Source organism: Carcharhinus amblyrhynchos, chromosome 35 (assembly GCF_965287045.1).
Source record: "Carcharhinus amblyrhynchos chromosome 35, sCarAmb.v2.hapA, whole genome shotgun sequence".
NCBI lineage: Eukaryota > Metazoa > Chordata > Chondrichthyes > Carcharhiniformes > Carcharhinidae > Carcharhinus > Carcharhinus amblyrhynchos.
Window position 1 is genome coordinate 15749905 of NC_137358.1, and position 14334 is coordinate 15764238.

General features: G+C 46.5%; 1 protein-coding gene across 1 annotated transcript; it reads left to right on the plus strand.

Moving 5' to 3' along the window:
* The first annotated feature begins 7330 nt into the window (after positions 1–7330).
* LOC145361728 (profilin-3-like) lies at positions 7331–13070 on the plus strand. Its single transcript, XM_080217653.1, has 2 exons — positions 7331–7419; positions 12644–13070. The coding sequence occupies exon 2, from the start codon at positions 12657–12659 to the stop codon at positions 13068–13070; it is 414 nt and encodes a 137-aa protein (XP_080073779.1). The 5' UTR covers positions 7331–7419; positions 12644–12656.
* The last annotated feature ends 1264 nt before the right edge of the window (positions 13071–14334 follow it).

Genomic DNA, 14334 nt, shown 5'->3' on the forward strand with positions numbered 1-14334 from the left:
TTTAAAAAATCGAAGCCCATAAAAGCCAAACAAGTCTGATTTTCTTCTTATGCCATCTGTCTTAACTGCTTTCCCACCCTATAATCGTAATACTATAACCAGACACACAATGGCACAGTGGTTAGCACTGCTGCCTTGCAGCACCAGTGACCTGGGTTAAATTCAGCCATCAGGTCTGTGTGGAATTTATACGTTCTCCCTGTGTCTGTGTGGGATTCCTGCGGATGCTCCAGTTCCTTCCCACAGTCCAGAGATGTGCAGTTTAGGTTGATAGGCCATGCTAAATTGATCCTAGTACTAGGAGAGATTAACAGGGTAAATATGTGGGTTTCGGGAATAGGGCCTGGGTGCGCTTGTGGTTGGTGCAGACTCAATGGAAATGGCCTCCTTCTGCACTGTAAGGATTCTATGGATTCTATTTAAGCCACCTTAGACTGTCTGCTTCTAAGGCTTGTCCTGGTGACTTATTCCATGATGTTATTCCATTGCAGGATGTGTTTATCGCATGATGCGTTTTAATGAAACTTTTGTTTTACTGTTTCAAGTTCCCAGGATCAGTTTTAGTCCACAGACAAACAGTTGGTTCTATTCTCACCACAGCTGCTGTCAGACCTGCTGAGTTTCTCCAGCATTTTCTCTTTTTGTTTCGGACTCCAGCATCCGCAGTATTTTGCCTTTATCTTCGACTTAGTCCAGGCTGAATCAGCAGAATCCCTACAGTGCAGCAGGAGGCCATTCAGCCCATCGAGTCTGCACTGACCACAATTCCACCCAGCCCCTATCCCCGTAGCCCCACGTATTTATCCTGCTAGTTCCCCTGACACTAAGGGGCAATTTACCATGGCCAGTCAACCTAACCACCACATAAGTGTGGGAGGAAACCAGAGCACCCGGAGGAAACCCACAGGCAGACATGAGGAGAATGTGCAAACTCCATACAGTAAGTCGGGAGTCAAACCTGGGTCTCTGGCGCTCAGAGGCAGCAATGCTAACCACTGTGCTGCCCCATTTCCTGTCCTGGCTATGGGGAAGACATACAATGCCTTCTCCGTAGAAGTAGCTAAGTTTTTAAAAGCCTTGCTCTGTAATTCCCCACTACTGCTGCACATCAGTAATGTAGACCGACATTAGTTTCAAATTCTCTGTAAATCACATTTAGCACAGTTTAAAAGGTAATTAATAGGGAATTAGGTGTAGTGTATGTATATGGTTGATTGGAAATTATGGAAACAGTCCTTGCCTGTGGTCAGTGTACAAATCTAATTGGCACTAACAATTATATTAATGGGCTCATAAGCTTTGAAGTGATAGAACCAGAATTGCTGTTTTTAATGATGTCAAGCACAGGATAGGAAGGAAAAAACAAAGGTGGTTTTAGATCATTGGGGTTTATGAAGACTCGTAAATGTACGAGCAATACCAAAGTGCCACCAAAGTGAATGGGAAGTCCTGGAGGTGACTTGTGAGAGTGACGAAATGGCAACAGCAAAGTCACCGATGCGAATCCACTCTAACACCATTATTTATGCCAGGACCATTCTGTAGTTCAATAAATTGAAAAGTAGAACCATCTTACCCAGTAATCATATCAAGACAGACAGGTACGTGTAGACAAGACATGACTGCAGTTTTCTGTATGAGGGGCAATGCCAAGACTGTACATAATGCTTCAGTGGTTCAGATTTCCAGCATCTGCACTATTTAACTTTTGACCATGATTTTCCTCTGCCTTCTTGTTACTGTAAATATTTAGAAAGTGCAAGTAGCTCGTAGTTTATTTCCCTGATTGGACATATGGAAATGTTTTTCTAATTATAGCTGGTATTTTATTTTAAGAATAAACATCATGAATGCGTAGAATGATTTTGAGACAATGTTTTTTCACAGAATAAAATACTTCAATATCAAATGATCTGTCTAGAGTTGCTGATTTTTGTCACAATCAATGTGTTTGTTTTTTTTTACTTGCCCCGTTACTTCTGTTGTGCCTTTCCCACACCCTGGTGCAAATTACTCCTTTCCCACATATCTTGTCTGCAGTGTTGTTCCCGTCTCTACAAGAATGAGGAGTCAGCATTGTGCTGATCCATTGACTGGGAGCATCACAGCTATAAGCAATAGAAGAAATAATTAAGGATTATTAAGAAAGATGCTACAATAACTATGGGTGATTTTCATCTTCATAAGATTGTATCTATTAAATTGGCCGAGAAAGCCTGAAGAATTCTTATAGAATCCCTACAGTGCAAAAGGAAGCCATTTAACCCATCAAACCTCACTTTGCTCGCTATTTAAAGTGGTATTTAAGTCTATGTGAAAACTGTTGCGTAATTGGAACTGAAATAGTGATAAGTTAGTAATTACACAGTTTTTTTCATGTAATTGCAGCATCTTTCTTGTAATCCCTCATTATTTCTCCGATTGCTTATAGCTCTATGGGTCCTCAACAGAAAGAAACCGGACATTCTGCTAAAATAATGCAGCACCGACAGCAATCCCACCCAGAGCCCAGCCCCTCAACTCCACATATTTACCTGCTAGTCCCCCTATCTCATTACACAGTACATTGTTTAATATAACCTGCTCCCTGAAACTGGCCTGAACATAACTCTATGAACTCATCCTCCAGGCTTTCTTGGTCAATTTGATGCATGACCTTTTCAAAGCTGTTAGAACCTGTAATATTGCTACGTAAAACTAGACCCTGGTTACCAACTAACAGGTAGCAGCAGAAAGAAGTGACTGGACTTCATCTATGCTGTATTACTGGAACATTGGTGCCTATCAGACTAGAATCATAGAATCCCTACTGTGCAGAAGGACGCCATTCAGCCTGTCGAGCCTGCACTAATAACGATCCCACGCAGATCCCATCCCTGTAACCCTTTGTATTTATCCTGCTAATATCTTTGACACTAAGGGACAACTTAGCATGGCCAATCAACCTAACCCACACATCTTTGGAACGGGGGAGGAAACACACACAGTCACCCAAGGCTGGAATTGAACCAGGGTCCATGCCACTGTAAGGTAACAGTGATAACCACTGTGACACAATTGTGCTAACCACTGTGGATGGGGTGCCAAACGGGCTCCTTTGTCATGGATGGTGTAGAGTTGTCAGAACTGCACTCATCCAGACAAGTGGAGAGTATTCCATCACACTCCTGACTTGTCCCGTGTGGATGATGAGCAGGGTTTGGGGAGTCAGGAGATGACATAATAGGACTTCCAGCCTCCACACAGACAGACATCCAAGGTTGGAATTGAACCGGGTCTCTGGTGCTGTGAGGCAGTAGTGCTTGCCACTGTGCCACCCTAAAAGAACCTCACCCCAGATGGGACTCGAACACACAATCCCTGATCTGGTTTCCTCCCACAGTCCAAAGATGTGTGGGTTAGGTGGATTGGCCATGCTAAATTGTTCGTGTCAGGGGGGATTAGCAGGGTAAATTTGAAGGGCTATGGGAATAAGGCCTGAGTGGGATTGTGGTTGGTGCAGACTTGATGGGCCAAATGGCCTCCTTCTGCACTGGAGGGATTCTATGAAACACTTTCCCACATTTTTGTACATGTGTAAAATAAACCAACCCTCTTATTTTACCTTATCTCAAGTTTGCTGTGGGTTTATTAATAGAGGATCGGAGCATTCTAAACTGTGCAGGGTTAGGAAATGTACGCCACTACTTATAAAGGGGGAAATCAAAAACACCTTTTTCATAGGATCCCTGCAGTGCAGAAGGAGGCCATTTAACCCATCAAACCTACACACTAGGCCCTATTCCCATAAGCCCATGTACTTAACCGGCTTATCTCCCGACACTAAGGGGCAATTTAGCACTGCAGTGCAGTCACTGTGAACATCTCCTAATCTCCATGTTCTAACACTTGTTTGGGTACACTGAGGGAAAATTTAGCATAGCCAATACTCCCTACCAGCACATCTTTGGACACTAAGGGACAGTTTACCATGCCCAATGCACTTAACCAGCATTTCTTTTGGATGGTCGGAGGAAACCCACGGAGGCACTGGGAGAATGTGCAAACTCTGCATAGACAGTGACCCAAGGCTGGAATCAAACCTGGGTTCTTGGTGTTGTGGGGCAGCAGTGCTAACCACTATGTCACCATGTCTCTTTTATGTTAATGGATGGGTAGAAATCAGAGGTGGTTAAATTAATTCCCCACCCAGTCTGTAACACTGAGAAGATCCATGATTTGGAGGTCACATAAACGACCTCTGTCCATGAGCGAAGGAAGACAGAGTGAGGCCAGTTAGCCTAACCTCTGTCATGAGGAAAATGTTCAAATCTGTTAAGGAATGTAGTAGCAGGATATTTAGAAAATTATAACACAATCATGCAATATGATTTTGTGAAAGGAAAGCCATGATAAATTCATTAGACTTTTCTGAGGATGTAACAAGGGTGGCACGGTAGCACAGTGGTTAGCACTGCTGCTTCACAGCTCCAGGGTCCTGGGTTCGATTCCCAGCTCGGGTCACTGTCTGTGTGGAGTTTGCACATTCTCCTCGTGTCTGTGTGGGTTTCCTCTGGGTACTGCGGTTTCATCCCACAGTCCAAATATGTGCGGGTTAGGTTGATTGGCCAAGCTAAGAAATTGCGCCTTAGTGTCCAGGGATGTGTAGCTTAAGGGATTAGTGAGTACAATATGTAGGAATATGGGGGTAGGGCCTGGGTGGGATTGTGTTCGGTGCAGACTTGATGGGCCGAAGGGCCTCTTTCTGTACAGTAGGGTTCTATGATTCTAAGCGGATAGAGGGATAACACTAGATATAGTGTATTGAGGTTCCAGAAGGCATTTGATGTGATGCCACATAAAAGTTTACTGAACAAGATGAGAGGTGTTGGAGGTGATATATTCGCATAGATAATGGACTGGCTAACTAAAGGAAACAGATTCGGGATAAATGGGTCACTTACAACTGCAACTAGTGGAGTACCAGAGGGATTAGTGTCGGGACCTGTAATATATTGATATATTTCATGTTTCTGCAGAAGGTTTTAAAGTTGTATTTTTTTTAAATAGGCAGTCGGTGTGTCTGGGAAACATACAGCTCAGATGCTGGAAAGAACATAAGAACATAAGAAATAGGAGCAGGAGTAGGCCATCTGGCCCTTCGAGCCTGGCAGGATAATTACTCATTTTAACCATGTGGTGTTTATTTAGCAGAATGGATATGTTGTGTACAAATTGAGATTTCCCATCAGTTTATTTTTGAATAAAGAAATGGAATGTGTGTTTAGGTATACAGAGTCATGTAATACTAGAAATGGGAGGAACTAGGTTTGTAGCAGGAATACACTTTATGTTTCAGTTTAGAGTTATTTGCTGATTAGAGCTGTCTAAAGAAGAGGTCTGCTCTCTCTCTCTCTCTCTCTGCAAAGTTTTTGCAGCTTCAGGACTTGCTACACTAATTTAATGCAAGTATTCTTGGCTTTGCTAACTATATTTAAAGTGATATTTAAGTCTATAGAAAGACTGTTGCTTACTTGGAACTGAAGTTAGAAATTAGAATCTTTTTTCATGTTTAAAGATTATTCAACAGTTAAGAGTTAACCGCTTTGTTTTTTTGAGCTATATTTTGAACTACATCAACAAGGACGAAGTAGAAAGGGTCGAGATCTTCATGTTTTTAGGTGTCCAAATCACCAACAACCTGTCCTGGTCCCCCCCATGCTGACACTATAGTTAAGAAAGCGCACCAACGCCTCTACTTTCTCAGAAGACTAAGGACATTTAGATGTCAGCTACGACTCTCACCAAATTTTACAGATGGACCATAGAAAGCATTCTCTCTGGTTGTATCACAGCTTGGTATGGGCTTCTGCTCTGCCCAAGACTGCAAGGAACTACAAAAGGTGATGAATATAGCCCAATCCATCACACAAACCAGCCTCCCATCCATTGACTCTCTCTACACTTCCTGCTGCCTTGGCAAAGCAGCCAACGTAATTAAGGACCCCATGCACCCCGGACATTCTCTCTTCCACCTTCTTCGGTCGGGAAAAGATACAAAAGTCTGAGGTCATGTACCAACCTAACAGCTTCTTCCCTGCTGCTGTCAGACTTTTGACTAGACTTACCTTGCATTAAGTTGATTTTTCTCTACATCCTAGCGATGACTGTAACACTGCTGCAATCTCTCGTTTCCTCCTCTATGAACGGTATACTTTGTATAGCATGTAAGAAACAATACTTTTCACTGTATACTAATACTTGTGACAATAATAAATCAAATTTAAACTGTTGTGAATAAAGCTTATTTTGATAAAAGCAAAGATTTACCAGACTGATTCCAGAGATGCCAGAACTGATGTATGAGGAGAGATCGAGTTGGTTAGGATTGTATTCGCTGGAGTTCAGAAGAACGGGGGAGGATGGAGTCTCATAGAAACCTATACATTTCTAACAGGACTAGACAAGGTAGATGCAGAAGGATGGTCCCGATGGCACGAGTGTTGTGGCTACAAATCAGTATTTTCATCAGTATGTTAGGGAGGTAGTGGTATTATCATGGGACAAGTAATCCCGAGACCCAGTGTAAGATCCAAAACCACGTTCGATTCCCAGTGTGGAAGATGGTGAAAATTGACTTAAATTAAAATCTAGAATTAAAAGTCTAATGTTGAGCATGAAACCATTGTCTCTGATGAAGGGCCATCCAGACTCAAAATGTTGACTCTATTCTCTCCCAACAGATACTATCAGACCTGCTGAGATTTTCCAGCATTTTCTGTTGTTGATTGAGACTATGGCACCTACAGTATTCCAGGGATGCCAGAACTGATGTATGAGGAGAGATTGAATTGGTTAGGATTGTATTCGCTGGAGTTCAGAAGAATGGGGGAGGATAGAGTCTCATAGAAACCTATACATTTCTAACAGGACTAGACAAAGCCTTATGAAACCATTGATGTAAAAACCCATCTGGTTCACTAATGTCCCTTTAGGGAAGGAAATCTGCCGTCCTTATCTGGTTTGGCCTACATGTGACTCCAGATCCGCAGCAATGCAGTTGACTCTTAAATTCCCTCTGAAATAGAGGGCAGTTACGCATGGGGAACAAACCCAGCTCTCTCCACTCACATTGTCCGAACCTTTAAGACTTGATTACCCGTAAAGACTCGCATTCCAACCATTATTCTGTAAATTGTGTCTTCTTTGTTCTCCGGAGTATTGAACCTGGTGGCTGTGGCTGTGGTGAGTGACTGATTTGAAGTGAAAACTGCTTTTTTTCTGTGCTTCCGGTTCTCGGGACTTGTCGGAGTGTAGTTTACTTCTGTACCGGAAGTTAGGCAAGGGGATAGTCGTTAAGGGGGAGCGGGGGGTATAAATCGGATGCTCACCCGGGGACCCACCTCATTGTTCTCCGGAGTATTGAACCTGGTGGCTGTGGTGAGTGACTGATTTGAATCGAAAACCGCTTATTTTCTGTACTTCCGGTTCTTGGGGCTTGTTAGAGTGTAGTTTACTTCTGTACTGGAAGTTAGGCGAGGGGATTGTCGTTAAGGGGGAGCGGGGGGTATAAAAAAGGGGTAGCAGCATAGAGCGGGCAGCGTCGGGAGCGGGCAGCGGAGTGAGTGGGAACTGAGTGAGAAGGGCTTTGGCTCGCTGGGCTTAGGGGAGAGTAGGCTTAGAGAAGGGGCGTTGCACATTCTACCTTTGGGCACTTACAGGAGGTTGGGACATGGCAGGGAATATAGGGAGGAATGTAAGTTGCGTCAGGTGCCACATGTGGGAGTTCCTGGTGGTGTCCCGTGTCCCCAAGGTCCACATCTGCAGTAAATGTTTGGAACTGCAGCGATTGAGGGCCCGGGTCAGGCAACTCGAGGGGCGACTGGAAGATGCGTTTCTAGTCAGGGAGAACGAGGAGATAATGGCTGGGAACCATGAGCAGGAGGAGGTCCCAAGGGCTGAAGAGAAGGGAGGATGGACGACTGTTAGGAGGGGAAAGAGGAAGAAGAAGAGCAGTCAGGGTCCCCTAGCCTCCCCGGAGGCCCCCCATGGTTCGTCGACAGGGGCACAGAAAGATAGGCAGGAGGAGGAGACTGACTTAGAGGGACAGAAGGGGGCTGGCAAGGTGATAGTGGTAGGGGACGGGAGGGTCAGAGGTATCGATAGGAGGTTCTGTGGACAGAGGCGTGACTCCAGGATGGTGGTCTGCCTCCCTGGAGCAGGGGTAAAGGATGTAACGGAAAGGGTAGAGGGAATTTTGAAAGCGGGGGGGGCACAGGCTGAGGTCATAGTACACGTAGGGGAGGGGGACATAGGAAGGAGGAGTAGGGGAGACGTCCGTTGGCAATTTAGGGAGTTGGGGGCTAAACTAAAGAGCAGGACCTCCAGGGTGGCACTCTCTGGGTTGCTGCCCGGTACCAGCAGGGCAAAGAATGACGAGATCATGCAGCTGAATGCATGGTTGAGGGATTGGTGTAGGGTAGAGGGCTTTACTTTTGTGGATCACTGGGAGGTGTTTAGGAGAGAAGGGCAATTGTACAGGAAGGGTGGGGAGAATTTGAACGGGAGGGGAACTAATGTCTTAGCGGGGAGGTTAGCTAGGGTGTTTACGAAGGGTTTAAACTAATATGGAGGGGGGGTGGGGAGGTGGCTGGGAGAGAGTCGGGTGAAAGGAGAAGTATCAGGGAGAAGGAGGTTCCGAGGGACACTTGTGGGTTGAACTGTATCTGTTTCAATGCTAGGAGTGTGGCAGGGAAAACGGATGAGCTTAGGGCCTTGATGTTTGTGAGGAAGTTAGATGTGGTTGCTGTAACGGAGATGTGGTTACGGGAAGAGCAGGACTGTTTGTGAGGAAGTTAGATGTGGTGGCTGTAACAGAGATGTGGTTACGGGAAGGGCAGGACTGGCAGCTGAATGTTTCTGGGTACAAGTGTTTTAGGTGTGACAGAGGAGGGTTGAAGAGAGGTGGAGGGGTGGCACTGTTAGTAAAGGAAAACATCATAGTACAGAGGAAGGACAATATGGAAGAGATAGGGATTGAGTCACTGTGGGTGGAGTTGAGGAATAAAAAGGGAGAGATTACGTTGCTAGGGGTATTCTATAGGCCACCCAACAGCCCGAGGTCAGTGGAGGAAGGCATTTGCAGGGGCATTTTGGACAGGTGCAGGAAGAATAGAGTGGTTGTAGTGAGTGACTTTAATCTTCCTGGAGTGAATTGGAGGGGGCCTAGAGCTGGGGGTACGGAGGGAGAGGAGTTTGTGAAATGTGTTTTGGAAGGGTCTCTAGAGCAGTATGTAACCAGTCCGACTAGGGGAGGGGCTATACTGGATTTAGTGTTGGGTAATGAGCCAGGGCAGGTGGGTGAGGTAGAGGTAGGCGAACATGTGGCGAACAGTGACCACAAGTCCGTCTACTTTAGGATAAAAATGGAAAGGGACGAGTGCTGGCCGAACGGGAGTGTGCTGAACTGGGGAAAGGCGAACTATAGCAGGATTAGGAGGGAGCTGCAGGACACTGATTGGGAGGGACTATTAGCTGGCAAGTCCATGGTTGGCAAGTGGGAGGCTTTTAAGGGCAAAATGAAATGGTTGCAGAGGAGGTATGTTCCGGTTAATCGGAAGGATGGGAAAGGTGGGATTAGAGAGCCGTGGATTACAGGGGGTATTGAAGACTTGGTAAGGAAGAAGAGGGAGGTGTATGTTAGGTCGAAACGACTGGGTACAGAGAGTGCACTGGAGGAATATAGAGAGAGTAGGAGGGAGCTAAAAAGGGGAACTAGAAGGGCGAAGAGAGGGCATGAAATGGCTTTGGCTGGTAGGATTAAGGAAAATCCAAAGGCATTTTATTCCTATATTAGGAGCAAGAGAGTAGTTAGAGGGAAAATTGGTCCTCTTAGGGACAAAGGAGGGGAGATATGTATTGAGTCGGAGGGAATGGGGGAGCTCCTGAATGAATACTTTGCGTCGGTATTCATGAAGGAGAGGGGTTCGGAATCGTGCGGTCTGTTAGAGGGAGCTGAGGATCAGCTGCAGGAAATATCTATTACGAGGGAGGAAGTGCTAGGGCTTTTAGGTAGCGTAAGGACAGATAAAGCTCCGGGGCCTGATGGTATTTATCCCAGGCTGCTTAGGGAGGTGAAAGATGAAATTGCTGGGCCTCTGGCGCAAATCTTTGTCTCTTCTTTGGACACAGGTGAGGTCCCAGAGGACTGGAGGGTGGCAAATGTGGTCCCGTTGTTCAAAAAAGGTAGTAGGGATAACCCTGGGAATTATAGGCCGGTGAGTTTGACATCAGTGGTAGGGAAATTAATGGAAAAAATACTTAGGAGTAGGATGTATGAGCATTTGGAGCGTTGCGATCTGATTAGGGATACGCAACATGGCTTTGTTAGAGGGAGGTCTTGCCTTACGAATCTGGTGGAATTCTTTGAGGAGGTGACAAAAACGGTTGACGATGGGAGAGCCGTTGATGTTATCTATATGGATTTCAGTAAGGCGTTTGACAAAGTCCCTCATGGTAGGCTGGTAGAAAAGGTTAAGGCGCATGGGATACGAGGTCAGGTAGCTAGGTGGATTGAGAACTGGCTGGGTAATAGGAGACAGAGGGTAGTTGTGGAGGGGACTTTGTCGGGCTGGAGGCCAGTGACCAGTGGTGTGCCGCAGGGCTCAGTACTGGGACCTCTCCTCTTTGTAGTCTACATAAATGACTTGGAAGAGAGCGTAGGTGGTGTGATCAGCAAGTTTGCTGATGACACCAAGATGGCAGGGTTGGCAGGTACCGAAGTGGATTGTCAGGTGATACAACAGAATATAGATAGGTTGGTACATTGGGCAGATAGGTGGCAGATGGAATTTAATCCTGACAAATGCGAGGTGATGCATTTTGGAAGGAATAATGCAGAGAGGAGCTATGTGATTAAAGGTAGACAGATTAGGAGTATAGAAATACAGAGGGACCTGGGAGTGCAGGTTCACAAATCCATGAAGGTTGCGACACAAGTGGAGAACGTTGTTAGGAAGGCTTATGGAATGCTAGCCTTTATAGGAAGGGGTATAGAGTTTAAAAGCTGCTGTCTAATGCTTCAGTTGTATAGAACGTTGGTTAGACCGCATTTGGAGCACTGCGTCCAGTTCTGGTCACCTTACTACCGGAAGGACGTGGAGTCTCTGGAAAGGGTGCAGAGGAGGTTTACCAGGATGTTGCCTGGCATGGAGGGGCTGGGTTACGAGGAAAGGTTGGAGAAACTGGGACTGTTCTCCTTGGAAAGACGGAGATTGAGGGGGGACATGATAGAGGTATATAAGATACTGAAGGGAATAGATAGAGTCAATAGTGAGAGATTGCTCCCTAGATTGGGTACAAATACGAGAGGACATGATTTAAGGGTGAGGGGGGAGAGGTATAATTTGGATATGAGAGGAAGGTTCTTTACGCAGAGAGTTGTGGGGGTATGGAACGCGCTACCGAGTAGGGTGGTGGAGGCAGGAACGTTGGACTCCTTTAAGGTTCAGTTAGATAGACACATGAGTGAAACGAGGATGGAGGGTTATGGTAGGGGCTATTAAATAAGGGTTAGAACCTCAGGAGACACTGGAAAAGCAGACTTGTGAGATTAACGTTTTTGTCTTTTTATTCCGCAGGCGGAGGTCCACCTCGTTGTCAAACGAGGGGCATGCACACGGTGGGTCGTGCGTGGGCTGCTCTTGGAGGTTCCGGGAGTGGCCTAGTACTTCGTGTCGGTGTGTGTGCTTGATCCTGGACCGGTAGACGGGCGCCGCAACAGCTCGGTGACTATCACTGCTAGCTGTGCAGATACGTGGATTTGGGCCGGTGTCTGTGGGAGTTTGTGCATTCTCCCTGTGGTTGCGTGGGTTTCCTCCGGGCGCTCCGGTTTCCTCCCACACCCCAAAGATGTGCTCTTAGGCTGATTGGTTTTACCAAATTGACACTATTCTCCCCTGAATCTGGCTAAGTCAGGGGTTCTATTCGTAGACACGCAGGGTAGAATAGGTGTAGGGCGATGCGGCGGCGCGGGCTCGTTGGGCTGAAGGGCCTGTTTCCCGTGCTGGGTTGTTCTTTGTTCTTTGTATATGCCCTGTTTGAGAATAGAAATCCCACTGATGAAGGAGCAGCGCTCCGAAAACTAGTGGCTTTTGCTACCAGATAAACCTATTGGACTTTAACCTGGTGTTGTGAGACTTCTTACTGTGTTTATCTCAGTCCAATGCCGGCATCTCCACATCAGCCAGCGACGCCAGAAATTTTGGTCTCTGGTGAAGGGGGCATCCTCACCCCTGGAAATGATATTTTGGTTTAGCTAGATAAGTCTCCTTCGAAGTGTTGATTTATTGTTCCAAGTGTCCCACGAGGACCTGTCATTTTTGATTTATTGATTTTATTTTTATCCCTCAAATACTCACATAATTTAAAGACTAGCTGGTCATTCATTAATACTGAGATGCAATTAGTTTTAATATTACACATCTTATTTCTTTGCTAATTAATGCATTGGTCCATTTAGTCTCATAAAGGGACCTTTACAATGTCACAAATACTGCCATTTTGACCTCACAATGATGCATTGCTTTACAAAGTTGTTGCCTATAAGTACTTTCACATCAATGAGACATCATTAAGGAGAGTTTGTGTTTGAAACCAACCTTAGATCCAAAGGGAAGATGTCAGACTGGAATAGCTACATCAACACTATCCTGAAGGATGAGAAGGTGGAAGATGCTGCCATTGTGGGCCACGCTGACAACAAGTCCGTCTGGGCTTCCAAGCCGGGCGGTATACTGGCCGCCATCTCCCCGCAGGAGGTCAGCCTGTTGATCGGACAGGACCGCAAGGCTTTCTTACAAACTGGCATCACCATCGGGGGGGAGAAATGTTCCGTCATGCGGGACAACCTCATGGTGAACGATATCGGACTGATGGACGTGAGGATGAAGGGCGGTAAAGGCCAGCCCATCTGCATCGGCAAAACCATCAAGACCATGGTGTTTGTGATGGGCAAAGAGGGGGTTCCCAGCGGAACGATCAGCAATAAGGTCTACGAAGTGGCCAACTGCCTGAAACAGAGCGGCATCTAAAGGAAAGCTACATGTCAGGATTCTTTATGCATAGAGATTTCTAAACTGATAATAAAGTATTCTTGAATACAATCTTTTTCTTTTATAGTGTCTGATTTTCAGCCAAAGTTGAGCCACTCCCCCTCCCTCTACAAGAGTGACATCTCCCAGACAGTAGGAACTACCCTCCCATTGCAGAACCCCTGACAAGAGAGCAAGCTTGACATCACCCTCCCAGACAGTGATTCCCCAGTGAGAGTAACCCTTCCTCACGAGAATGACTCCCCCGCCCCCCCCGCCGTGATCTGTAAATAACCTGCAAACATTGTGACCACCAGACAGTGAGAATGACCATAGAGCGTAACCCCTGAAGGAACCCCAGATTAAGTCACCCCCAGAATGACCATAGACAGTAACACTGAAATAGTGACCCTCAGACACAGGATGAACTCACACAGTGAATAACCCTCAGACAATGACCCTCAATGAGCGAGTGACCCCCTGTGAGTGGCCCTCAGACAGAGTGACCCTCAGTGAGTGGCCCTCAGCCAGGTAGTGACCATCTGACAGTGAGTGACTCTCAGCCGGTCACCCTCAGCTATTGAGTGATCCTCTGCCAGTCACAAACCTTTAGCCCGAGATCTCAGCCAGTGAGTGACCCCCAGTGAGAGACCCTCAGCCACAGTGACCCACTGCCAGTGAATGACCCTCAGCCAATGAGTGACTCATGAGTGACCCTCAGCCATTCAGTGACTGTCAGAGTGATCCTCTGCCAGTGAGTGACCCCCAGTGAGAGATCCTCAGCGAGTGAGTGACCCTCTGCCAGAGAGTGACTCTCAGTGAGTGACCCTCTGGCAGAGGGTCACTCTGAGTCACTCACTTTCAGTGAGAGCCCCTCAGCCATTGGGGGCTCTCAGTGAGTGACCCTCAGTCAGTGACACTGTGAGTGATCCTCAGCCAGTGAGTGACCCTCTATTAATGAGTAACTCTCAGCCAGTGAGTGATTCTCAGTGGCCCTCTGCCAGTGTGTGACTCTCAGCCAGTGAGTGAGTCAGTGACCCTCTGCCAGTGAGTGACTCTCTATTAATGAGTGACTCTCAGCCAGCGAGTGACTCTCAGTGAGTGACCCTCTGCCAGCGAGTGACTCTCAGTGAGTGACCCTCTGCCAGCGAGTGACTCTCAGTGAGTGACCCTCTGCCAGTGAGTGACTCTCAGTGAGTGACCCTCTGCCAGTGAGTGACTCTCTATTAATGAGTGACTCTCAGCCAGTGAGTGATTCTCAGTG

Coding starts and splice junctions, on each gene's coding strand:
- LOC145361728 (XM_080217653.1), top strand. CDS start 12,657: ATGTCAGACTGGAATAGCTACATCAACACTATCCTGAAGGATGAGAAG.